Below are 27051 nucleotides of genomic sequence, written 5' to 3'. Positions count from 1 at the left end.
AGGACCTATGGTATAGCACAGGGAACTCTTCTCAATATTTTGTAACAACTTATATGAGGAAAGAATATAAAAAAAAGAGTGGATATTTGTATATGTATAACTGATTCACTCTGCTGTACTCTTAAAACTGACACAACATTGTAAACCAACTATACTCCAAAAAAAATTTTTTTTAAAGAAATTTTTCTGGAGATTCTCCTTCCAAAGTAGTTCTCATTAGAGTCAGAACTCACCCCCTCCCACTCCTGTGAGTGAGTGCATTAATTAACCTCTGGACCACCCTGTAAAACAAACTCTAAAGAAGTGTCCTACATCCACTTAGACAATTTTATAACTCAGGAGAGTTTCATTTAATGCAATGCTTTAAATATTTTTTGCCCATGAAATATAAGGACAAGCAGAATTGACTCTACAGAGTCTGGCTAACATACCAGTCAGGGTCGTGAAAGTTTCTTTAATATTCATCTGTGACCAGTCATAGCAGACTTGAACCAAATCAAAAATTTTTTTATAACTGCCTTGATAGCACTACCTGGCCCATCTTGCCAAATGCAAATCATTTTTATTGTCTTGGTGAACTGAACCAACTTTTTAAAAGCTTGAACTCATGGCAAACCTACATATTTTCTAAAATTTTAAAAATCAGCAGAACCCAGAGCTCCAAAAAGTGTTCCCGGAACCATTACGTCATTTAGTAAAACATTCGCCTTCATTCATTCAATAAACCCTGTGCTTACTGAGCACCTTCTAAGGCCATGCACCATTCAGAGCACTAGGGATACAGTTCAGAACCAGATGGAACAAAGCTCTGCCCTCTGGGCTTCCTGTCTCTTGCATGCATGCAAACTAACTTGCTTCAGTCCTGTCTGACTCTTTGCGACCTCATGGACTGTAGCCCGCCAGGCTCCTCTGTTCATGGGATTCTGCAGGCAAGAATACAGGAGTGGGTTGTCATGCCCTCCTCCAAGGGATCTTTTTCAACCCAGGAATCAAACCCATGGATCAAACCCATGTGTCTTCTGTCTCTGGCATTGGCAGGCAGATTCTTTACCACTAGCGCCACCTGGGAAGCCCTTATCCCACTGCTAATCCCTGCCTTGATTTACATGTAAAGTGAGATTCCCTGGAGCCATCAGCGACTGGTTGGGACTTGAACTCAGTAACTCAGGTATCTCATTTGATGGTCTTTGGTGGAAGCCTCAAAATATCAATAAAAAGAGGGGCATAGCCAGAGCAATCTTTTTGGAAGAGAGTATGATGGCTTTGGAGACTTGTTGCCTAGCAGGCATGCTATTTTTACCAAGATGGCATGTTACAAGATGAATAAAAATAGCAAAAGTTTTCTGGAAAAAAAAAAATTGCTTTTACTCACACTTTCTCTAAGCTTGGGAAAATATTATTTGTTCAGATCAAATAATAGACGCAGATGGTTTTAATTTGAACTGACTGCAGGACATAGATGGATATTATTGGGGACCAGAATCCATCCCCTCATTCTGGTGTTCTTCATCTGACTGTCTCTTTAAGTGAGCTAAAAGTATTTACGGTAGAGGAGACCTGGATGTCAGGTCGCTCAGAAATCAATTTGCCAATGTCTATTTGAGCTCAGATCAGCTGAACTGAACTAGAGATGTAACTATTCCCCCGACTTGTTTTCCCAATATTGTTCTTCCACATAGCTCCTAAGTGACTTTGAGCAAGTCACTCCACTCTGAACCTCTTGTACAATATGATCACAAAATTCCCTTCTACTCTAAGACTTTTTATTATTATTCTTGAACCTGCCTGGTTCAAGATACTAGCCTGAAATGTCTTTTGCTTCAGATGACAATTTCTGATTTTAAATCAATTCAGAAACCCGTGGGCCCAAGGACAATCTCTTTCACCTGGTTTCTGTTCCTGTAAGTGACACAAACCCCAGATTCTTAATAAAACAGTGAACATTCCACAGTAGCGGTTTCTGGACCATGATCCTTGGACTCCAAGGATCTGCCATCCACCAGTTGGGAGACCACTGGCAAATCACATAAACTCTTAGGGTCTCAGTTTCTTTATCTATAAAATGGGATGATTTTATATTATTGGGCTGCTATTCAGATTAGGATGAAATTTGGGATCCACTTCCTGGCCCATAGAAAGTGCTCATTTAATTCAGCTATTCTCCAAGGAGATGAACAACATCATCTTTTCCCTCTTAGTTGTAGTGTATTTTAATAATTCTGTTTGGAGAATTTCAGGAAGGTCTTGGGGCATGTTGGGATCTATGTTCAGGATCAATGGTGTGTGCTGAGATCCAGACAAAAAGGTCTTAACTTGCTGTTGATTAAGGAGAAGGGAGGCTTAGTTTCCCATGCTGTCAATGTTGCAGTTTTGAATCCCAAAGAGTCATTACAAATTTATTTTATTTATCTTGCTCTAAAAAGCATATGATTTCCCCCTTTCTACACTTAGCCAGGGATGGCATGTAGAGGTAAATTTGGGCATTATTGCCTTTGAAAGAGACATTTGAATCTGGCTCAGCTTTCATCAGATTCGGGAAATCTGCCTTCCCTCTAATTGCTTCCTTCCTTCTAAGACCTAAAATTTCCTTGGCACTCTCCTGCTACTTGCAAGGGAAAAATCAGTTTTACCTTCTCTTCAAAGTGGGCTGTACCTTAGTGGACCTGTCTACACAGGACAGAGAAGTCCCTAACCCTAGGAATAATTTAGATCTGCAAGTCCAGCCCTAAAGGCGAAGCCACCTCACACTGCCCTCTGCCCGCTCCTGGGAAGGCACTGACGTGGCAGACACGTTGCCCGCGCGCCCCCCCAGCCCACACCCATTTGGGATGACTTCATTGCCCAGTTGCTTTCCTGGAATTCTCAAGCCCGAGATCATATTCCCCACACCCACCCCTGGGATCTTTTACATTGTCTTTTGGCTCCTCTCTGTTCCCCCTGCTAAACAAAGAGAAATCCAACCGGAAAGACTAGAAGGGGTAAGTGGCTGATGTGGTGGAAAGGAGGGGGCAAGGGACACTTTGCAGCCCTCTGACTTTCCCTAAATTGGCCAATTTCACATCAATAAGTGCCTCATCCATCACCACCACCTTTCAGGTGATTTTCTGTGATGGAATTTCGGGAGGGGAGGCACTTAGCATCTTATACACAATTCCTTTACAAAGTCAGTTTTTCCATCATCAGGCATTCTCAGCGCTCAAATAAAAACAGGCAGAGCTTGCTACTAAAATAGCTCTTTTTACATAAGGCCCTGCAACCCAGAAACTCCTTTCAGGGACTTATATACTTTCTTGAGTCAAAAAGAAAAAAGCAAGCTAGACAGACTTCTAGTCCAGTGAGGACTTAACCTCCCCCATGAGGGAGGAAACTATACAATTAGCTGTCAAGCCTGACTCTGCTTCCTTGCTGTTTGACCTTAGGGAAGTGACCTCACCTCTCTGAGCACCCTTTTTATTTTCTATGACATGGTAATAATAATAATACCCCATCTATTGCCTCAAGGGCCAAATGAGGATGAGAGTATTTTGGACACTGTCATATATTTTATAACAAAATACAAGGGATTAAGAAAGGGTATGGTATAAAGGAAGTTAATCACTGACTTTAGATGACTCTTGCCCCTCTCATCTTCTTTTTTAAATTACAGTTGACTTACAATGTTATTAGTTTCAGGTGTACAACATCTCTTTTTTTAATATAGAAGAGCTCTTAATAAGAACTAATAAGTATAAAATTCTAGGTAATTAAATATTGCATCATAATTTGCAATTTTTTATTTTAAAGTGGAATATAAAATGCATATTATAGTTAATGGCATCTTTGCTTAGTTGAAATACATTGTATATATTTAATACAACTCTTTCTCTCGCGCTCTCTCTCTCTATATATATATATGCTATAACTTGCTCTTTTCACTTAACCTTTTATGTCAGTATTACCGCAAATCGACCCAAGCCAATCTGGCCACTTGGCCTCACACAGCAAGTCAGTGTCGCCTGCTTCATCCTTGGTTAGGTGTATAATTGTTACCTCTCAACAAGGGGGAAACTACATAAAACATAAACATAATGCACTTGTTTTAAATCAAAGGCTCTTGATATGGATAGAAGGGGCAGAGGGCAATGGAAATTGCTGGAACTGACATGGCTTGCTGGGCTCTGAGCTCCCCAGCTGCGTGATTCAGCCTTGCCTTGCCTCCTCTCTGGGAATTTCGCTATCCTTGGTTTGTTTTTCTGCTCTGCGAAAACGAGAGACGCCACAGTTCCCGAGTTGCAGGGATTGCTCTGAAGGTAGAGTGCAAAAGGGAGTGAAGGATGGCATTCAGGCAGGAGACAGGTCAGGACCTCAGTTTGAGGGCAACCTCCCCACAGCTCGCCCCGGGGCTCCGGCCCCAGTGTCCTCACCTGGAAAACAGAAATACTTCCCAGAGTAGGTGGGAGGAATAAACAAGCTCCTGTAGGTAGTACCTGGTCCGCACACCTTAATGCCGGGGCTCCAGGTAAATCCTTGGCCTCTGGGAGGCACTATTGTCTCGTTCTTCTACATATGTGGAATTGCCGGGTCGCAAGGTCGCGTCCCAGGAGGGCCAAGGCCTACCTTTGCCACCTGGGGAACATTAAAGAATAAACCTAAATTCCCTTAATTCAAATGGAGATGGTAACACCTCCCAGACAGACGGTGGTGAGACTTCAAGGAGTGTGTAAATCGCTGAGCACCAGTGTCTGGCACTTGGGATGCTCTCAATAAAAGGGGACTGTTATTATCTGCTTGGCTTGCTCCTCGGGGCGTCGAGGTGTAAGTTTAATGACGGGAAAGGGGGTGGGAGTGGGATGCGGGGCGCCTGGTCGGCTGAGATGTCCTGGGCCAGAGCGGGCCGGGCCGGTGTCAGCGCGCATTTATTGATGGCAGGTATTTGGGGAGTAATTGAGCGCGGCGGCCGGCCCGGGGCGAGAGTGGGCCTCCACGAGCAATTAAATGTGATTAGGCCGAGACCTTCGGGATCCAGCTGGGTGATTGATAACCCGGCCGCATTCCTGCCGGGCCTGCGACATCAAACGGGCGGCCGGCGGCGGGCGGGGCGGAGGGGCTGAGCGCGGGGACCTGGCCCTTCTCGGCCCGGCGCTGCCCTTCTAGCCCGCGACGCCCACGGTTCCAGGGAGAAGCCCAGCGACTTGCCCTGCCCCCTGCTCAGGGGTCTCTTCCTTGCTGGCTTGCCAGGTGCAGCAGGGGCGGAAAAGGCACCGAGGGGAGGTGGTGATCGGGAGCTCCCTGAGCGAGGCCAGGCATCCGCAGGAGCCTGGCCAGCGGGTGCTGGCGGGGTTCCTGCAATCAATCGGGCACAGAATCGCTGGAACCGGGGAAGAAAGAAGTAAAACAGAGAACGAGAAGGGGACAAGTAGGTAGGAATAAGAATAAATAGAAAAGGAAAAACTATTGAGAGACACGTGGAGGAACAAAATGACAGGACAGTGAAGACAAGAGGGAGAAAAGAGGAAGTTAAGAATGAGACCCTGAAGAAGAATTGTATGGACTGAAGATAAAGGGGAAAAAAATTAAAAAGAGAGTGGGACAGACCTGAAAAAGATTGAAAGCAGGTGAATAAAAGAGAGCAAAAGAATAAAAAAAAAATTAAAGTGAGGAGTGGGCTTAAGATGCGGCATGAAAGACAAAAAAAGGGGGGAGGGAATAAGGGAGATGAAGATAACATGAATTTGAGCAAAGTCAAATAGTGAGATAGTGAAGGAAGGGGAGGCCTGCTGTCCTGCAGTCCATGGGGTCACTAAGAGTCGGACACGACTGAGTCACTGAACAACAACAACAAAGGCAACTGCAAGCCCAGAGGCAGCGCTGGCCGGGTGCCTCCCTCTCTGGACCTTCACCCCCACCCCAGTCCTGCCTCAGTCTCAGCCAGGTCTCTGCCTGGAGCTCAGTGCTGCCTGGTGCCTGGGAGAACTGGCATGTGCCCCCAGCAGCCTGAGTCTGGCCCAACCCTAGCCCCAGGCCAGCTCCTTGCCCCTCCAGGCTGGACGAAGGGCAGCTCCCCCCACCGCAGGCCCAGTGTGAGCAGAGGGCTCCCTGCACCCCAAGTCGGGCCCCACACACCATAAATCACAAGCGGAGGTGCTGGGGGGTTCCCGGGGCTGTTGTCATCGTTATCTCCGGAGCCAGGGCACAGTTTCTGTCTGTGCTGACTCCACAGACAGGATCAAAACAGCATGAAAGAAATCAGAGCGAGAACGTCGGCGGCGGGAGCTGGACTTCTAAAACCCCCTTCCGCCCCCATAGGCTTCAATATTAAAAAACCCCCTAGGAGCCTCAGACACTGTATTAATTAGTGCAACCACCCATGAAAAGTTGGGTTTGGAGCGGCATTCTTTGCCCTGTGTGAAAAACCAAGTCTAATAAACAATTGTTAAGTTGGCCTGTTGCCGCTGGTAAATTACATAGCATTAAAAAAATAATGCTTTTCATATTAGGCACTAATTAAAGGTTGGGACAGCTTTAAAACAAGAGAGGGAGGGGGGAAATCAAAGAAAATATAAAAATGTTCTTTCGAGAGTTATGGGAGGTTAATAAAGTAGGTCTGTTAGAGCGAGCCTACTTTGCCCCTAGCTACAGCCAGACTGGAGCCACCACGATTGGGGCTCAATAAGATAATGATATTCCTTTCTCTGCTATTAAAAGCCTCCCAGTGCAAACTTAAAATGATTTATTTAATTTAGGAAATTATGAGGTGTAACTTCAAAGCCCGAGCCGTTAGTAATGGAAAATACCAGGTTGTTTAAAATTATAATAATAATTGTTTGGAGGACTCAGGACATCAAAGTGTTTTCATCAACAAATGCAGAGGGGTCCGGAGGAGGTTGGAAAGAGTCAGAGGAGGTGGATGGAGTTTGGATTTGATTATTATGAACCTTATCAGGGCAGGATTCAGGATTCCCGCAGCCTGGTACTCTGTTCTGCTTTGAAGCAGGCTATTTTGGAAAGTAATTTTACTGCTTTTTATTTAGTTCCTAGCAGGGAGGGAGGTGAGAGGGTTGTTGGGGGTGGGAGAGGGATGGAGGGGCCCAGGAGTTGACAGCAGACTTTTCCTCATTGCTCTCTGGCCGATTTCATTGATTTCATTAAGGAGGCCTACAGCATCACCAATCTTGAGATTCCTTTTTTTAACTTACATTGAAGGGGAAAACAGGCACAATCAACTTCACCAACTGGGCCCTGTGACTTCAGGGAGGGGTGTGTGTGTGTGTGTGTGTGTGTGAGTGACGTGGGTTCTTTTATAAATGAGGTTTATGTTTATTCCAAACCCAGCAGTGGAGAGGGATTGGGGGTGGGGAGGTGGCCTCTCCAACCCGTGGCAAATGAGCGGCTTTTATAGCAAAGAATGGCCGTGGGAGTTTTCATTCGGTCAGACAAGGTTCTGCTCAAAGGCAGGGATCCTCTTTTCAGTCGGGTCAGGCAGACGTTTCACCAGCGCCTGCTCTCAGCCAGCCAGGCCTTTGCCGTTTACCTCCTGCCGGCCCTGCTCCTCCCCAGGGCTGCAAGGGGGAGGAGGCTGTTCAGGCTGAGCCTCAGGTCCCCTGTGATGGAGAAGCTGGCACCCTGGGTGAGAAGCCCCTTACAGCAATGAGGGGTAGGGAAGGAGATGCAGAGAGGGGCTCCAGAGCAGGGCTGTGCTGGGATCTGGGATGGGGGGTCTGGAGGGCTCCCTAGGGTCCTTCATCCCTCAACTCCTCTGAGACAGGTCCTTCAGGGCCCCCTTTGCCAGACTTCACCCCCTCCAGGCTCACACTTTGGCCTGAATTCTGCTGCTGCCCTTTATGGACTCTGGGACCTTAGTGAGCCCCTGAGCCTCAGTTTCCTCACCTATAAAATGGCATCAATAATACCTCCCTAGGGGGGTGTGCAATGACTGGATGAGATGAGACAGAAGATGCCTAGTTCCATACTTAGTAGGAGCTCAATACATAGGATTCCTTCTCCTTTCCGTCCTCTCCGCTTCCTGAGAGCAGAACAGTCTTGCTGGGAAGTTTTAGATAAAAGCCTTAAGAATTACAGGAGGGCGGGTGGAGCTGTGTGCCAGTCTCCCGACAGCTTAGGCGACTATGGCCAAAACCGGCACGCGGACATCTTCGGTTTTCATTTCCAAGGCGCGCTGCGCGGGTCCTTGGTGACTCGGGGCCCTCTGTCACCGCAGGTTGTTGGTCTGGTCCCTGAGACGCCTGGCATACCAAGCCCGACATACTCAGGGACTCTGGCGACTGCCAAACCTAAGGCGGGGCCGGCAGTTCGGAGGGAGCCCCAGAGCACGGCTCACCGGCGGCCCCGCGGACCTCTGGCCGCGGTCTGGGCCCCGGTAACCCGGCCACGTCCTCGACTAGGGGGTAACCCCATCCACCCAGGAGCTCTGGGGTGCATGTATTGGAGCCTGAGCGACTCTTTTCCCCTGTCCCGGCCTCAGGTTTTCGCTGGGATTTAGGGCGATTGAGGAAATGCGCAGGCGCTTAGACGGTTTCCAATCCACCCCGCTGACCACGCAGGACGCAGCCCGGATTCTCCGAAAACCACTCTGGCCCGTGACCCCCTCCTCTCCGGGGCAAGCTGACTCTTAACCCAGAGGCGGCAATGTCTCCATCCTGGGCTGAGGTCGCCGGAGGCTAGGGTCTGAGAGCCCCCGGGAAAGAAGCTCGATGGGCTGGTTCATTAGGGACCTAGCTTGGCGGCCGATGACGAAACCGGGAAGGGCTTCCGCCTTCAGAAAGCGCATCCCGTAAATGAGATGGCCCAGCGGGATGGCAAGGGCACACGTTCGGGGAGGTTTGAGACGCTCCTGCAGATCACTCCAGCTCCGGAGTGCAGTGGCGGAGCTGGGAGAAATTGGTCGGACCCCAGCTTCGGAGGCGATCCCTGGGTTTGGATCACACTTCGCAGAAGAAACTCACCGCCCGACCTTGGGAGCCTCTGCCCAACCGGAAAATGGAGTTTCCGGAGCCCACCTCTAAACCTGGTGTGGCACAAAGGAAACGGACGAAAGCGCTAGTCCTAGTAGGCGTCAGGTTCCAGTCTCCTCACCTGTCTTCGCACCACCGTTTTCCGCTCCCTTCCGACTTGTTCCCGGGGTCACCGGAGCCCCTCACCCGAAAAGAGCCCTCGGAAAGGTAACATCAATGGCTACTTGGTTTCTTTGTGCAACAGAAAGCAGAGTTTGATTCTTCCCCGCTTCCTCTACCCATTACCAATTTATTTTCATGGTGATGCCTCAAAACCCAAGCCTGACCCCCGTTCCGTAGCCAGTGGAAAGGCAGACTGCAAAGCAAAGGGCACTTGAATGGACTACCTTCCCCCTACAAACCGAAAAGAGCATTTGTTCGAGATCGATCTCCTTGGAAGGGAGATAGGAATGGTAAACGGAATGTGATTTGACACAGTCCTGAAAGGGCAACAGGCATCCATCTATCCTGCACCCCACCCCCCAAGTGAATGCATCCAGTTACCATCTCCATTTGCAGAGAACTATATAGGTCCGTTCCCTCAGCTTGTTTTGTTTAGCTGAGAGATTTCAAGTTCAAGATTTTTCCCTTGAAAACCCCCTGATTCTGGCCTATCCCTGGGCCCTGCCACTTCTAAGCTCATCTTTCACTGATTTGAAAAACTCCTAATAGCAATTTTCCTTGAGTAACACAAGCTGCCAAAGGAAGCAGTTCAAAGTCTTTTGCTGTTTTCAATGGACTTTCCTACCCCAGGCTGAATCTGGCCACAGCTCTTGATTGATTCACATTAAAATCATCATAAAAATCACCAGGCCCCCTCCCCCATCTGGGTGGCATTTCTGGGTTAAGTCCAGCTAAAGAACACAGAGCGCCTCTTAAAAATAATTGTGACTTTGGACAGACTTTACTGCAATAAAACAAACGTTTAATTTAATTCAGAATAAGAGATAAGAAATAACTCTTCAATAAAATATATAAAATTATACAAGGCACCCTTTCAAAGGGATGAAGGTATACTTGGGGCAGGGAGGGGGTGCTGGATAGAAAGATTAAATACCAAGGAGCTATATGGGCTGTCTGACAACACCATTTTTTATCAAGTCAAAACATGGCTTTACCCTCTGCCCCCAACATGTTAAAAAGTATATAAATTTTTCTAATAAGTTTAGCACATACAATAGGTACACACAGAGAAAGCATGATTTTCTTCTTTTTGGATCTATTCATTGCTCAAGAATATTTAGCATATAGACAATGGTTACAAGATATTCATTTTTTTTTTAAAGCAGAGAATTAACTACACCCCTCCCCCAAATTGCCTTTGCAATGCGTGAGGTGGTTCACAGAAACCATCAATTCCTCCCAACATGCTTTAACTTTTCACTCCCCAATTATCTGAAATGAAGTTAAGCAACAGCCTTGAGAGGAATTAGGAAGGACCTCCGTTTTCCACCTTACCCCGGAGGACTCTCAGGATTCTAATCTTTTATTGATCTTACAAAAACTTTTAATAATGTGTAATAAACAAGGTGGAGAGGGGGGAAAAATATAGGGCCAAATAGGGTCATGTCTAGTGAGTTTTCGATCTATGTGAGTTTTTAATGCACATGAAAAATGCAAAAACATGGTGTGTCCCTTCCCTGGGAGGAATCTCTCCATATCTACTCCTTATGCAAGTAATGTCTAATTCTAATGTTTGTTTTCCATAAGCTAAAGTCAGTTATTCCATCCAAATCACCAGATTTCAGCAATTTTAGCAAATAATTTGTCTCCCCCATAAGAAAAAAAACAACAGGTAGACTTAAGCAGTATCTTTTAGGAAGGTGATATATAGAGAAAAAAGATATATATATATATATAAATTTTGCCTTTCAAAATAATTTGATTTTTATGTCTGCTGTATAAAAATGTATTATATTTTATTATATATATATTTATATATAAAAACTGTCAGAGCCAATCTTTATGAAAGGGGTGGGGGGCGCATCTGGCAGATTAACCAAGAAAACAGGGCTTGGGTGTCTCCAGTCAAAAGAAGCAATTTGAACTATGTCTGTGGCCCTGTCGACCTAGCCGCTGAGGCTGAGGGTGGTGCATGCAAGGTTTGTAGAGCGGGACTGTCTTCTTGGAGAGGGAGGGGGGAGGCTTTTAAACAAACATCCATCCCGGAGTCTATTGAGCTGGTCTTCCTTAGGATAGGTGGTACATGCCATATCCCACTGGAGTCGCATAAAGTCCGACGGGCGGGATGGGGAGCACAGGTCTATGGAAAGGGTAAGATGCACCGTATAGAGATGCTGCTTGCAGGGGAGAGTTGATGGGGAAAGGGAGGCTGAAGCCGGAGGGCAGCATAGGTTTTGCAGCCATTTTCAGCTTTTCCAGTTCTGCCTCCTGCAGTCTTTTCGCCTTGGCTCTTCGGTTCTGGAACCAGATTTTGACCTGGGTCTCTGTGAGGTTCAGAGAGCTGGAGAACTCTGCCCGCTCTGCGATGGAGAGGTACTGTTTCTGGCGGAACTTGCGCTCCAGAGCGAGGAGCTGGGATGTGGTAAAGGGTGTGCGCGGCTTCCGATTGGTCTTGTGTTTCCGCAGGGTGCAGGTGGTGGGGCTCATGTGTCCTAGGGAATAGAAATGGAGAGTGAGTTAGCAAAAGAAAGTGGCTTTGTCACCAGGTATGTCCATGTGGGCGGGAGGGAAGGGCTCCTCTTCATCGTTCAAAAAGGAACCTCGGTGAAAACCATGTAAGGTTAATGTGTTTTTTGGTGGTGGAGGGTCGAGAAGGACCAAACTTAAATGAATTTGTTGTTTTGCTTTAAAAAATTGAATCTTTTTACAAAAAGTTGGGCAGTTAAATGGTGTCACAGAATTTTCTATATGGCAAACAAACAGCATTAGAGATCATAAAACATGAACACATCCCTGATATGCCAAGAGAGCTGAGGGTTCTCTGAAAAACAAAACCCCATCTCTTCCTGATGACTCATCTTAAAGGGGGGGAGGGTTTCATGATAATCCTCACATCCCTAGGATGCTGAAATAATCACATATGAGAAGGAAAACGAATAGGATCTTATAAACTGAGTTGGTCCCCTCTCTGTACCAGGAAATGTTGGGATTGCATCAGCATATTTATGAAGGATAATTGTGCCGATAAGGTCTGCGGTAAATTAATAGCATCTTTGGATTGGGGAGCAGCCTCATGCAATAAACAACCACAGAGCTGTCATTCCCTCCAGTCTACAGATTATAAAACCTGAACATCATTTCACAGATCTGGATGTGGGATAAGTTTCTTGGCTGGGTGCTTCTGTAATATAAACTTTACAGAAGGAGGGAAAAATTAGCTTGCCCATAAATGTAAATGTCAGGGGAAATCATGCTGCCTCCTGAATTGAGAGCATGTGATGACATCTTAGTCATCTCTCCTACCCATTCTATGGTTTGGAGCAAACGTGTAAATGATTAGCTTGTTGCTGGAATTTAGAAAGAAAGAATAACAAGCAAAATAAAGGTATGCCAATGGCATCCAGACTCTACATTTAAAATGGATTCAATTATAGGAAGTCACAGGACAGAGCATCCTTGGGATTCCATAGAATCAACTAACTTTGGGCTTTTCCTTAAACGGAATGGGGCCAGGGCGGGGGGAGCTAAGGGACCGATGTTAAAGAATTCATTTTCTGCATGTGGCTTTTATGAGCTATGCTAATTTTCCAAATGCAGCCACAGTAGTAAGTACTCCAAAGGGAGAATGTTGCATTTCTTGTTTAGTTACTTTGGTGGCCCAAGAAAGTTTACACTTCATAGTTGAGGGTGACACAGCACAAGTGCCAACCCAGCCTCCCTTTCCAACAAGGAATGGACTTGTCCTAATGCGACATTATTAACCATCACTTTGAGTGATTTAAAAAAAAGAGGTAGTGGGTTCTGCACTCAATCAAAAACCAGAAGTCTGGGCAACGGATGGATAAGCAACTACCACAGGAGTGCAGACTTTTGCATATGCTAATCCCTAAGTAAGCCAGAGAGCTAGGGGTTCCTACTTCTTAATTTGCAAATAAAATAACAACAGAGACTCAGAGATCTGTGAAATTCTCACTCTTCAAAGACTTGACCGGGCTGCTTGGGAGAACCCAGTGGTCACAGCACAGACACCAAGCTTCTAGAGTCTACACTTGCCCCTGTTGAAAGGAACTCCGTGCCTGGGCAGTCATTCCGCTGATCCTAGGGGCTGCATTTGAATTATGAAGTCCAGGAGATGGGTATCTTGCGGTATATCAAAGCTATAAGGCTATGAGGCTTCCTACCCAGCATACTACTCCTCACCCTCCCATCCCCACTCCATTTTAAACTTGAGGAAGGATGAGATTATACAAAGCAAAACAGCATCGGTCCTACTGCCTATGAATAACAAAACCCGGCCTGGGTAAGTGGCTCCCTCCTGCCCCAGGCTCTGGCCCTAGGCTCCCGGAACCCACTGCTTCTACCACAGGGGTCCCGAGGCCATCTCCGGGCCTAAACCACGACTGACCCACTTTTTGTTTTAAAGTTTAAAAAAACTTTAAAGTTTATTTTAAAGTTAAATCCTTTCTCATAATCTCCGATTTTTCTCATGAGAAGGCCACATCCAGGGCTGCCTTACCTTGGGCCCTGGCAGGCATATTTACAGAACTCCAAGAACCTAAGTAAGTGGAAATCTCTGACCTCTGGACACTACTCCCTGTAAGGTCTGAATCATTGATGTGAGGCTGGGAATTGACCCAGGCCTATGAATACACAGACACTCAATATTTGTCAAAACAAATTAAGTTATTTAAAGTTTCTGAGCCTCTATTTCACCATCAATAAAATGGGTAAGTAACACTGATCCTGCAGTTCAGAGTACCAAATTTTAGAATGCCCAGAGTCCTGGGCTGCCACCAGGTAGGTGATCATTAAATGTCCCCAAGCCTTTCTTGTCAAGCCCAAACTCGATGTGTGCAGATTCCTCTGAACTCTGCTGAAATGTCCTCATCTGTTACTGGGAGGCTGGCTTCAGCCACACAGAGATCAGATAAGATAATATGGTGAAAAGTGCTATAAAGCACTGTGCAAACTTGAGGTTAAATTCTTTGAGTCCTTAATCTCCACGCCCTTTGAATCTTTTGGAGTTTCTAACAGGGTGGAGAAAGACGCCAGAGGGGACCGCCACTGATGTCTGGTTATATGGCCTTGTTCTGTTCACAAAATACTTGTTTCTGAGTTTTCCCAGCTGATGGAAATAGGGTAAAATGTGCTGCTCCTAGCTTTGGAAAAAAAAAAATCCCTCCGCAGGCCCCTTCTCTCTCACTTTTCCTAGAGGTACAGTGAGGGCAGAGAAATCTTAAAGGTCAGGAGATGTAAGTAAAAGGAGCTATAGGAAATGAATGGTTTGTCCAAATTGGAAAAAATACCCAAGGCCCCAAAATAGATGTAAATGCTGGAAGAGAAATCAGCTCTCCTGGGCCTCTCTGTTCTTCCTTATTGGCAGGAAGTGGGGTGCAGGTGTTTCAGCTTTTCCTTGGTCTCTCTGGGTAGAAGGATCAAAGGCGGCCAGGGCTAGGGCTTGGACACCAGGGCCCCTTGCCCAATTCTGCCAGTGTTGGTGACCTGGCTCAATCAAGTTCAATCCTCAAAGTCTGGGTGTCTAAAAACTGAGATAACCACAGGTCCCGGGCTTCTCCCCACACTTCGAGGTTCCAGCGATGACCGGAATATGGTGAACTAATAAGCATCACTTTGTAAACTCAAGCGCTGCTGGAATGCTGTTAATTATTACTTTGAGCCAAGCGGAGCCCCACGCCGCTGACCCCAGCCCGCTCCCAGCGAAGCGACTTGCCGGCCGTCGGGAGATACTTCTCGCCGCAAAGGTCTCTGCCGCCATCCCTCCGAGGGATCGTGTTTCGATGCCCCAGGGACCAACGGAAGATGATCACTGCTACCCCAAAGTCCGATTAGATTTTAACGAGCTCATCTTTAAAATGAGGGCACACCTCGCAGGATTGTGAACTTTGAGAAACAGTAAGGCACTCCGCTTCTGCCTGGTATATATTCGGGTGCACATTAAACGAGAATCCTTCCCCTAGACTGAAACCCCGATGGACAGTGAGAAAAAGCTAAGTGGCCTGAGCGCAGGGCTGTGGGCTAGAGAAAACGACAACCGAGCGATCCCAGCCAACCCAGCTGGGTTCACCCTTCAAAGACCAGGGAGTTGGCAATTGTATAGAATACTTTGTGTAGCTGGGGGATCCCGAACACGCGCTGCGCGGCTACGACCCAGAAGGTGTCTTGGATGCCGCTGGATTCTGGGGATATTAAGGGGCCAAGACCTTGCAATGTTTGCTTTAGGGGACACATAGTACAGGGGGGCCTCCGTACCCATAGCTTGGAATACTGGCCCCTAGTTCCCTCCGGTACCCCGCGCACCCCACCTACTCCTGGTCCCGGCTCCCGCAGGGACTCACTTGGCGGCGGCGAGTATCTGCCCGGTTCCTGCATCCAAGCCGCTCCGTCTTCTGAATTTTCCGACTTGACCGAGGCGGTCTCGAAGGGTTTGACCAGCGGCCCGGGGCTGTGAGCTTCCCGGACGCCGTGGCCAGGCAGCAGAAGCGGCCGCAGGGTGGCCCCGGCGGAGGCGCTTTCGGCTGGCCGCGGGGACGTCTCCTTGGGCGGCTTCTTGTCCGACATGAGCGCCTCCACACTGAAGGGCAGGCTGGAGACCTTGACGCGGCGCTCCTCCGCTGCCCCTTCGGCGCCCCCAGGCCCCGGGCCCGGTCCGGCGACCATCGCCGGGCCCTCCTCATCAGACGAAAACAGGTCATTGCCTTTGGACGGAGAAGCCATGACTTCTCTGCCCTACGTAGCTCCGGGCGCGCGACTCCGCTGGCAACCCGGCAGCTGCGACTCAAACTTTTTTGGGGGGGAGACGGGAGGGGCGCGCCTGGAGCCGTGCCTTTCCTCCAAGGGGAAGTGAGAGACTGGGATCAGCCAATCCGCGCTCGCCCTGGCGCTGACGCCACGGATGCTAGCCTCCGATTGGTTCTTCCAGAAGAGGCTGGGACTTTTTTTTTTTTTTTTTTTTCTGTTTGAAATAAATTAGGAGTTAATTACAGGAGCAGTCAGCAGAGTTGTTATTAGGCGATCCCTCAAGGGTTATAATCACGCCAAAACTGAAAAGTCTAAGGCGTAATTAAGGCCGATTATTTAAAGAGGAAGTTCGCCGAGTCCCATTTCTTCTCTCTTTTGACCCCTCTTTTAAAAAGGTTCTCCGCTCCAAAACACGTTTAAAATCTGCAACTGACATTGCAAAAAACTTTGATGAAGCTCCTACTATGGACCGAAACTGGGCTAACTTAACAGTTTTCGGGGTCAGCACTGAAAGCAAGGGCCAGCATCCCTGTTAAAGGAAATACTACATGCATGGCCCTTATAAGAGTAGATATTTCGCTATTAGCAAGTGCCCATCAGCGTTTGCTATCACTGTAACTCCCCTAGGAGAGGGGCCGGAGGGAGTCAGAGAGGAAGGTGGTCACGACAACCCTCTCCCAAGTAGCTGGAAAATTTAAAGCAGAGCTTTCCATCTCTTACACTCAAAAACAAAACCAGCGCACTCTTAGAAACTCGAAATCCTGGAGTTTTCTTTTCCCTGAATCTCCTCACTGGACGAAATCCGGATCCGACTTTTTCTCAAGACAGCATGCATTGTGTGTTTATGAGTTTGTTTGAGCCTGTGCTTGTCATGTGTGTTTAGGTGCCAGTGTTTGCCTTCAAGGAGGAGGAGGGAGGAAGAGGCATAAATAATATCTACTGCTTCCCAACACCCTCCCCCCGCCCCCCCGCAAATCTTATAAATATTGGGTGCCAAGTTTGCACACCCCAGCCTGTGTATCTTTTAGGGAAGCACATTTTTATTCATTGCACCTGGCTAAAAAAAAAAAAAAAGTATAGATATCCCCACCCCACTTGAAATTATACCCTGGGTAATTACATCTCAAAGCCTTAGTGATGACTGTCTCAGTATGGGAAAGGGGAGAGCACAAAGCTTCTAAAGTGCAGAGACCAGTCTTGCTGCAGGCCACTGGGTCAACACCTATTGCTTCAAATGAAGCCTGCTGTGCTATGGTTGCCTTTTCCTATATCTGAGTGATTTCCTATATGCCAAAGATGATGAGGTGAATAGAAGTATCCCAACTCAGGAACTTGCACACAGCAGATGCTTGTTAAATAGTTCCCAAAGCTTTAGAAGGAAGGGACATTGTTTTTAACTAGTGAAATGACCAGATCTTGGAGCTAACTGGATATTCAGGAGAAACATGACCCCTAGATCCACTTCCTAGAGCACTTTCCTTCACCCCAAACCTCTGCCTGGACTGAAACTGTGCTGGCCTAGGATAACCAGAATAAGTGTTACTGACACTTAGAGGATAAAAACACTGCACTGTCCACTTAACTCAATTTGATTAAAAATGGTCCTGAATAAAAGTTTAAAAGTAAATAAGTCTTAACCACAGCCTTCTAAAACCTCCCTCTCCGACCACTATTAAGAAACTGAAAGTTTAGGGAAAGTTATTTAAAAATTCACACACACAATTATGAAAGCTATCTGGAGATACATGCCTTATGCATTTTCCCCTTGAGTCATACTTGATAGTTGGCTTGATATGCATCTCAAATACCGTACAGTAAATCCACATTAAGTTCTGTGCCTTCTAGAGATAGCTAAGCAAGGTGCAGGGTATATATTTTGGAAGCAAACCTGAAATTCGTTTAGTACTCAGCTGCCAAAATGTACAAATGGTTCAGTTTTCAGTTGGGTGGTACCCAGCCACTGCTTGATAACTGTTCTTGAAACCTCCTTGTTAATATTTGTCAGTTAGGGGACATGCAGACTCATTCCTGGGATTTTTTTTCTTTTTCTTAAATCAGTGCTACTAGAGCTCTTTTGATGATATGGTAAGTTCCTCTCCCCTACTCTCTGGTCCTGATGCCCAGGCAAACGATGAAAAGTATGAAGCCAGAAATGACAAAATAGAAGAAATTAAATATATATATATATATAACCTGGTGTTCTAAGCCAGGATACTAAGTTTTGGCCATGAATAGATGTCCAGGGAGAAACCAGCCTGACCGGCTTGTTTTCTGCCGGCTCCCTCCCCAACTCCCTGCTGGGGTTGGACAATTCTGGAAAGGGTCTCTCTTCTGCTGTGAAAAGAGTGGAAGCGCAACATAATTCTAACCTTTTATGGAAAGCCGCGTCTGTTCATTTGCTCCTGAGTTGGCTACGTTTTTTTAGAATATTGTATTCACCTCTTCCTGGCCGTGTGACCCTGGTCTTTTTACTTCTTCCTTACGCACCCCCCACTCTGTCCTTTTTTTTTTTTTTTTTTAATCTCTAGAATGAGAGAACCCCTAACCAGGATGACTCTAGTGGCAATTCCGTTCAAGGGGCCAAATAAAATAACGAGCAGGTGTAGGGGTCCAAACAAACGCCACCACATTATTGTATATCAAAAGCAGCAACAAGTTATTGCTTTCTCTGCCAGATATCCAAAATGAGGCATGTCGCTCCCTTTCACAGAGTTCATGATGGGTTCTTTGTAAAATCTTCGGGACTGAGAATTCGGCTTGCCCTGAAAACCGTACGGTCCCTTAGCAGAGGCCTGGCTTTGGCATGTAGGGAGCATTCAGTAAAGGTGAGTTCGGTGACATATTCGCAAGCAAAAACGTGAGGTTCCAACAGGAACTCAGTCACCACAGAGCATCACCTCTGCTTTAGTATCTGAATCTGTCTTCCAGGGTCTCATTTGTTTCTTCCAGCACATCGCAGAGATTATTTTCCCTATTTTACAGATGAAAACCCTAAAGCCAAGAAGCGCTAATTGTGCGGCAAGGTCACGCAGGTAGGAGCGGAGGACCGGGGCATCCCCCTTGCAGCACCGGGTGGTGCGCGCAGACCCGCCGCGCTCCACGTTCGCACGCGCCCCAGCCCCGCGTGGAGCGGCCGCGCACGCGCACCGCAAGTCTGGAGGCGAAAACCGTGAAGGAGTGCGAGCGGACCGCCCGTCTGCAACTCCAGGACCGGTCGCTGGATCCCGGCAGCTCGGAGGAGGCCGAGGAGGGACGGGGGAGGGGGCTGTAGACGGGCCAGGGCTGCGGGCAGGCGCCAGGCGCGGGGAGATGAAAGGCGGGCTCCGGGGGAAGGGGCTGCGCCGGGTGACCGGCTCCAGCCGCGCCGGGCGCCCCGCCCCCGCTGCCCGGGGCAGAGGCGGCTGCCCGAGCCGGAGCCGCGTTAATTGCTCTCGGCCCCGGCACTCAGCCTGCGCGGAGCCGGGACAACCTCGCTCCAGGAGGAATGACAATTCGCCCTAATGGGACAACCTCGCTCCCAGAGGAGTGACAATTCCTCCTAATGGGCCGCTCGTTAGCGGCCTATTCTCCCGAACCCGGGTATCAGAAGCGGGCAGACAAGCGGGCGCCAACGTCCGCCTGGAATTCCACAACACCGCTCCCCCATCATTCCCCACCCCCCCAGTCCTTCGCTGTGTGACCTCGGGCAAAAGGCTGCTCCTCTCTGAGCTCATTTTTCTTACCTGTGCAGTGCGGAGTAGGTACGGGGACCATGACCTCACTAGGGCGGGCATATTTCCAGGCATTTGAGAGATCACTTTCCGAGTTAGAGCACGAAGGCGAGTAGACAGGGCTTGGGGTGGGGGTGGGGGGGTCGCTGCTTGAGGTTCTTTGCGGGGGGGAGGGCAAATCCCTTGCTTATGAAGTTCTGGACGCTCCAATCGGTTTGCTATGGCCCCTTGCTCACTGAGGTCTTTCACTGGAGAGGAGGAGCCTTTGCCAAAGCGCTACACAGATTACACAAGCTACCGGAAGCCTGAGCCTTCATGCCTCCCCATTTTACAGATGAAGAAGTGGAGGCCCACACAAGAGAGAGGCCAGCCTAAGATTTGCTGGGGTAGAGTCCGATTCTACACAGTCCCCCTGGAAGAAGCCCACTACAGGGACATCCTCGGAAGAGAACAGAAGAAATGGAGGAAGATGTTGTTCCTCTCGCTGAGCCCCACAGCCTCGGAGAAGAGAGGGCGGGTTCATGGAGACACAGTTGTTCCTGGTCACAGCAGGCGTGAGGGTTGCGAAAGGGGAAAGAGAGTTGTGAGTCTGCTTCGGTGGTTAGTTTCCTGTTCAAACCCAGGCCCTACTTACCATTTGCCACCTGCACTGAACTGGGGGCCTCAGTAACCTCTGCTACAAAAGATGCCCAGTCCGATAGGGTTGCTGGTGAGGACTAGGTGAGAAGCCTCATAAAAAGCCGGTAACCCAGAATATGGCAGCCTCAGGCACCCCCATCCAGGAGTGGCTGTAAAGGTTCTGCTTCCATCCTCCTGGAGGGTTTAAACATCATTCAGTTTAATCAAGGCACTTCACCTCTCTGCACCATGGTTTCCTCATCTGTAACAGGGCAGTATCTGGCTGTTAGTAAACGTTGGCTGTTATTATTTCTTAAGGCATTGTTGATAGTATTTTTTTTTTAACCATCCTTTTCAATAAGTCTGCCTGACATCACACACATCTGCGATCCAGTGATCCAAAGCTAGATAACTTAAGGCATGAGAAAGTAACTTTTCTGAGCCTTTTTTGCCCCTCTCTGCAGAATGGGTGTAACTACCCACCTCTTGAGAAGGAAGCAGATTGACAACTCTGTCAAGCAAGGGTTGGTGATCAAGAGAAGAAACGGTCAAGACAAACAGCACAGGGTATCTCCCATTTCCCAGCCTCTGGGCACAGCTTGCTGGCACCTTCCCAATTCCTGCCCGCACTGGAGAAAGGTTCCCACGAACAGAGCCCAAGCCCCCATTTGTCTGCACAGAAAGACCCAGAAGGCTCCCTGGAAAAGGTGACTCCAGGAAGCTGGGTGGCTGAGGTTCTATGGAGTCAGTCCAGCCCTCCAGGGCATCTTGCCCAGCCATTCACAAATATCTGTCCTCCTTCTCACTCCTTCTCAGTTTGCCCATCTGTAAAAGCAGGAAAAATACCCATACTGAACTGGGCTGAAATGAGTTTTAAACCACAATTCAGTAACTGTCAGCTCCTTCCTATACCTTAAGCAACCCTATGATGGAAAGGCCCTCATTCCTGCTTAAGGAGGAGAAAATTGAAGCTTAAGGCTAGATAAGAGTTTCTCACAACTAGTAAATACCTGGCAGAGATGCACATCAGGGTTTGGCTGATTCTAAAAATGTCTGTATTTTGCCTGAGGTGGAAGTTGCTATAAAGGTGGGAGGAAAGGCATCTGGAATTGCTCACAGCAGTGAAGTATCTACTATTCCCATTTTCTTCCAATTAGACAGATGGAACTGTTGAGTCTGGGAGGGGCTTAATTAGTAGGGAGAACAAACAAAGAAAGTGTATCCTGTTTTATGGATTCCCAAATAGTTCAGCAGGAATCTGAAATCTCTCTAATTTAGTGGCACAAATTGGTTTAGCTTCAAAATGCAGCCGACTGGACTTGGGAAGGGGAAAAGGAAATTTGAGGAGTTACTTAATAGATATGATTGTATTTTTTAATTAAGAAAAATAGAATCTCACCCAGTTACCCCACCCCCAGTTGCCTGGTAGGGAATAAGCAAGGTTTGCTTTACCTTAAGGATGAAGACAATTAGAAGCAATTATTCAGAACTCTGTTAGTCATTTCTAGAGGAGGGGTTGGGGCATTGGAGCTGAACCCAGAACTTGTGCCCGCCTTGGGAGGGGGCTGCGGGCCACCACTGGCAGCAAAAACAGCACACCTTGAGCTGTAGGCTTTGAAACAGCACTTTCACATCCAGGACTCTACTCACTCCTCGGGACCACCCCTGGAAGTGAGATGCCCTGCTCCCTCCTACACCCTCCAGGTCTCATCCTAGTCCATCACCTCATTTTACCACAGCTCAGAGAGGTGTGACCATATGTCCGGAGTCACAAAAGGAGTCTGGTGGGTGAGCACATTGGTTCCATTTCAGGGGCACCCTTAGGGGACCTCTGAGGCAGAGACACATCCTCTTCGGGTCAGGTCCAGATAGGTCTGATATCAGGGTCCCTGAGATCTGTCCTGCCCCCTCGGATCTGTCTCAGGTGCCCTGCAGAGGCCCTGACACAGTGAGGGGCTCAGTAAATATTGATTGAGTAAATAAATAAATTCAGGTATAGAAGCAGCAGTTGGCTGAGGCTGTAGGTACCTCTTACCCTGCTTGGTACCTCTTACCCTTCCCAGTGACAAGGAGTGAACCGTGAATTGTGAGGGGGAGACTCACCATGCCTTAACAACTGGAACTGACACCTACGCTGCTGCTGGATCCATGCTGGGAAGGGTCAGATTTTTAAATTGTCCCTAAAGAAAAACTGAAAGCTCATTTTACCCCAGACCCTTAACTTGCTAGATTTTCAATTAATCTCCACCTTCCCTGTCCCTCTTCTGTCCTTTCACAGATGAAGAAAGAGTTGGGGAGGTTGTCCCCTGCCCAAGGTCATGCAGAACTAAGTGACCCAGCCAGCATTTGACCCCAGGTGAATCTGACTCCAAACCCCAAACGGATTTCTCTTTATCATCCTCCTGATCACCTTTCTCCTGACATGACTTGACAGCAGCCAGAGAAACTCAGCATCACACTGCTCTCTTCCCGGCCCACTTTAGCAATATCTTGACTTTGTGGCATTTCCCAGAGTTCCTAAAACAGGAGCCTGTTTATTTGGTAGGAGAAAAAAGAAGAAAAAGACCTAGGTGTAGTCAGAAAAACATATACTCATAGTTTGAATTTCTCCTCCTCCCAATAATAGCAGGCAGTGCTCACCAAGCACTTAGTACACATCAAACTCTGTCCAAAGCACTGATGTGTACTCATTCATTCAGTCCTCACAACCCTATTTGGTCAATGCTATTTTATCTTCATTTCACTGAAGGGCAATCTGATTCTCAGATGTGGAAAATCTGGATAAATATAATTTCTGTTTTGAGCTCTGCCTGTGCAAAGTGCATGCTCTCCCTCCCCATCCTCTACCCACCTTTCAACCCTAGAAAATAAAACTCACCATCATTTAAACAGAAAAATGAATTTTTTTAGATCCACAAACTACATACAGTCAGGCCTTCCTCATAACACTAATACTGGTCGGAACTTAAAGTGTTGATGTGGATGGTAGTGGTGATGGTTTAGTCGCTAGGTTGTGACCGACTCTTGTGACCCCAGGGACTGCAGACTGCCAGGCTCCTCTGTCCATGGAATATCCCAGGCAAGAATACTGGAGTGGGTTGCCATTTCCTTCTCCAGGGGATCTTTCCAACACAGAGATTGAACTCAGGTCTCCTGCATTGGCAGGCAGATTCTGTACCACTGAGTTACCTGGCACCTATGTCCATGGTAGCTTATTAAAACTGGCAGATTTTTTTCTTTTCCACGTCTCTGAAGCACATGACTTTTTGCAAATGGATGCAGTCTTTGTGGGGAGGGTGGGAGAGTGAAGAGAAAGGTCCTGGGCCTCAGCCAAGAACAAGGGTCCTGAACTCCACCTAGCATTCACTGGCTGGATGACTTGAAGCAGGTCCTCCCCTTCTAAGGTCCCCTCTTCACCTCCCTGGCAAATAAGGGGAGTGAAGTTGCCTTTCTGGTTCTGTAGTTCTCTGATAAAGGAGTGAGTGAATGAAAAATTCATCCTGTTCCTTGTCCTGTCTCTCACCAGGATGCGTGAGGGGCCCAGGAAGGTGGAGGCAGAGAGTGGACCGATCCCAGGTAGTAGGGGGCACTGGTGGGAACCCCCACTTTGTACTGGGTCAGCTGTGGATCCTGGGGCAAGTCTTCCCTTCTCTGAACTGAGCCTCTTTCTTCCCACCCCCATCTCCCCATAAAGAGCGAGGCATCCTTATTTCAGGGTCACAGGAGGATCAATGGGCTCATGGATATAAAACTCTAGGAGTGGTTAGTCCGCTTCCGGGCCCTGGTGCCTGTCTCCCGTGTGAGAAAGGAAGAAAGTCTCCGACTCAGCAGATGAGAAGCCTGGGAGGAAACCTTGTGGATAATTGTTAATGATACAATTAGAGCTGACACTGTTGGTGTGGACAAGTGCAAAGAGGCTTATGAAAATGCTGCTTGCTAAGAATCCTCGGGGCATTTGGGCACCCCAAGAAAGCTTTTGCCCCATGGTGGCACAACCCTTCCCAGAGAAAGAATTTTACAGAGTCCGTGGACCGAGCATGAAGTAACATCTAAGCACATGACAAGAAGTTATTCTCTTTTCAGTGATCTGATAATCCTCCCATTATACTCAGGAGACTGTCTTGGTACAACTCTAATGCCTCAGTAATGATTGCTAACCTCCTGTGGACAAAGCACCAGGCTTCAGTCTTCAGGAAACAATAGCATCTGGTGAGATAAGGACAGGCTTGCTTCCCATTCTACTAATTTTCAGAGTGAACCCATCCCCGGCTGATAAATAATACTGCGGCATTAATTTCCTTTTACAAATCATTTTTGTTGTTTTAAAATGAGAGTTTAGTTAAATGTTAATTAAATGATACTATTGTGGGTATTGGGATAAGGCCAGCAGTCATAATGATTGTTCTTTGACAAGGGAACAGTCATGTAGGCGGATGCCTGAAATTCAGGTTAGCACTGATTTACAGGAGAGAACACTGCATCTTCAACAGCCCAAAATCTGGCTGGAATCCTGCTCCGCCTCTTCCTAGCTGGGTGGCCGTGGGCAAGTTACTTCCCCTCTCTGGATCTTGAATTCCTTATCTATGAAGCTAGGGGGATGGTGATTATTCTGATCTTCTGGGTTTGCAGGAAGAATCTACTCCTGAGATAACAGATGACCGTACCATGTTGGCGATATGGGGTCGTTTGTATTATTAGTAAACAATGAATGGGAGAATTTGGTCAAAACACTAGCTTATTTACCCTGGACCTTGTTATCTGCTAGCTTAGTAGTAATTGTAAAAGAAGGGAAGAATTCTTTGAAAGCTGAAGATTCTACTTAAAAATCACTTACGCTTGTTTAACTTTACCCATCTTCGGTGTCTGGATATTCTCAGTTTAACAAACACTTTCACGATATTCAGAAGACTTCACTGTACTCTGTAGGCAAAATTTACAGGACTCAAAGTTGCAAATAAGGTGGAAAATGTTTTCTTTTGTTCTTTTATGTAAATGATTAAACTCATTGCTGGATCTGTCCTTTTTTCCCTCTTCCTTTCATCCTTCCTCACTATTTCCTTCCCTTCCTGTCTCCTTTGCTCAGGCAGCTGTGTGCTGAGTTAGTGCCACGTCTGGAAAACAGACATCATCCAGATGGGTTTCTGCCCTCAAGAGTCTCCCACTCTAGTGGCAAGACCACCTCATCAGCTACTCTATGTGTTTGTCAAAAGGACTGTCCCAAAGTCAGATTCATCTTGTAGAATTCTTTCATGCTCATAGTGTCATCCTGAAGACAGTTTATTAAACATCTGAATGTGTTTCCCATATTTAAAAATCAGGGAATTTTCCCTAGAAACCTGGCATTCTGGCTTCTCTGTATCATCTGCAGGTGAGTGGCCCCAGGTGTGTGCTCAAGTGCTGATTCTTTGAGATGGGACGTACTTTCTTCAGGCATCACCAGCCAGAGTATCAACTCTATGATGGGATATAACAGGATGGGGCTCCTGAAGGTACAGGGGAAGTGTGGGATGGTGAGGAGGACTGACCTTCAGTGTCAGGGTTAGGCTACTGGAGGAAGTGGCATTTGGGCTGAGCCATGAAGGGTGTTGCCAGGTGGAGAAGGGGAGAGTTGCTGGCAAAGGGGTCAGTTTGTGAGGAGGGATAAGAATTGAAATGACCTGTGACCTGTGTGTTTGAGTGTCAAGAGGCTCCGGGAGCACCAGGTGAGGGGGGTGGGAGTGAGGGGCACCGGGGTGAGAGGAGGGTGTGCAAACAGGCTTGGGAGAAGCGGGGTGATGGTGGTGGAGGGGAAGCTTAGGGCGATAGTGAAGGGTCTTCTTTCACTTTCCTTTGCATTCTGTCATCTTTTACTAAATTCTGCTTTTACAATTTCAAAAGCAGTAGATATTCATGATAACCAGTGAAACAAATCAAAGATGCAAACAATGAATAATCTCTCATTTTTTTCAATCTGACTTAGATACACAATCTCTTGTGTTTCCTTAGACATTCCTAACCATATACAAACACAAAATAGAGTACAGAAACGTGGAAATTGGTGGTATTTTGTGTGTCCATAAATGTGTCTACAGGTGTAGCTCCATCTGTGTATATCTGTGTAACGTGCTTTGTCTAGTTCATATTGCAGATATCTCACCATTCATGCTTTTTGTTTCATGCTGCCGCTGCTGCTAAGTCGCTTCATTCGTGTCCGACTCTGTGCGACCCCATAGACAGCAGCCCACCAGGCTCCCCTGTCCCTGGGATTCTCCAGGCAAGAACACTGGAGTGGGTTGCCATTTCCTTCTCCAATGCATGAAAGTGAAGAGTGAAAGTGAAGTCGCTCAGTTGTGTCCAACTCTTAGCGACCCCATGGACTGCAGCCTACCAGGCTCCCGCGTCGATGGGATTTTCCAGGCAAGAATACTGGAGTGGGGTGCCATTGCCTTCTCTGTTTTGTTTCATAGTAGGGCAATATTAGAATTTATTTCACCATTTTCTTATTGATGGAGATTCCCCCCCTCCGTTTGCCAAAAATCTTGAAAACGAAAGCTTTGCAAACCTTCATACTCAAGCTCTTATTTTTAAAGGTTTAATTTCTGAAGCTGAGATTGCTGAAGCCAAGTGAGCCGTATGTGTATTTTTCATCTGAACAGATATTGCCAAATTATTAAAAAAAAAAAAACAACACCCTATTCCACTGCACATTTCCACTGGCAGCATGCATTCATTTCTCCCCCAGCTCACCCAGAACTGGACAGCATTGCTCTGGTTTAATTTCTGCCATGGAGCATTTTTGAGCAAAGAGGGTAATAGTGTCCCATATCCCTTTGAGAAACTCCCTGGGGAACATTATGAAAAACACGGAGGTG

At 47.3% G+C, this 27051-nt stretch overlaps 1 protein-coding gene across 1 annotated transcript; it reads right to left on the bottom strand.

The window, feature by feature from the left end:
* Window positions 1-9893: 9893 nt before the first annotated feature.
* Window positions 9894-15970, bottom strand: MSX2 (msh homeobox 2). Its single transcript, XM_055554508.1, has 2 exons — window positions 15470-15970; window positions 9894-11605 (listed from the first exon to the last, which is right to left on the bottom strand). The coding sequence occupies exons 1-2, from the start codon at window positions 15846-15848 to the stop codon at window positions 11181-11183; spliced, it is 804 nt and encodes a 267-aa protein (XP_055410483.1). The 5' UTR covers window positions 15849-15970; the 3' UTR covers window positions 9894-11180.
* Window positions 15971-27051: the final 11081 nt, after the last annotated feature.

This window comes from Bubalus kerabau, chromosome 18, assembly GCF_029407905.1.
Source record: "Bubalus kerabau isolate K-KA32 ecotype Philippines breed swamp buffalo chromosome 18, PCC_UOA_SB_1v2, whole genome shotgun sequence".
NCBI classification, from domain to species: Eukaryota; Metazoa; Chordata; class Mammalia; order Artiodactyla; family Bovidae; genus Bubalus; species Bubalus kerabau.
This window is presented reverse-complemented; position numbering and strand designations above follow the sequence as displayed.

Bases quoted from the DNA above. Each gene is read 5' to 3' on its own strand.
- MSX2 (XM_055554508.1), bottom strand. From the start codon at position 15,848: ATGGCTTCTCCGTCCAAAGGCAATGACCTGTTTTCGTCTGATGAGGAG. The intron at 11,606-15,469 runs GTGAGTCCCTGC...TCTATTCCCTAG, and splicing joins CAGATACTCGCCGCCGCCAA to GACACATGAGCCCCACCACC.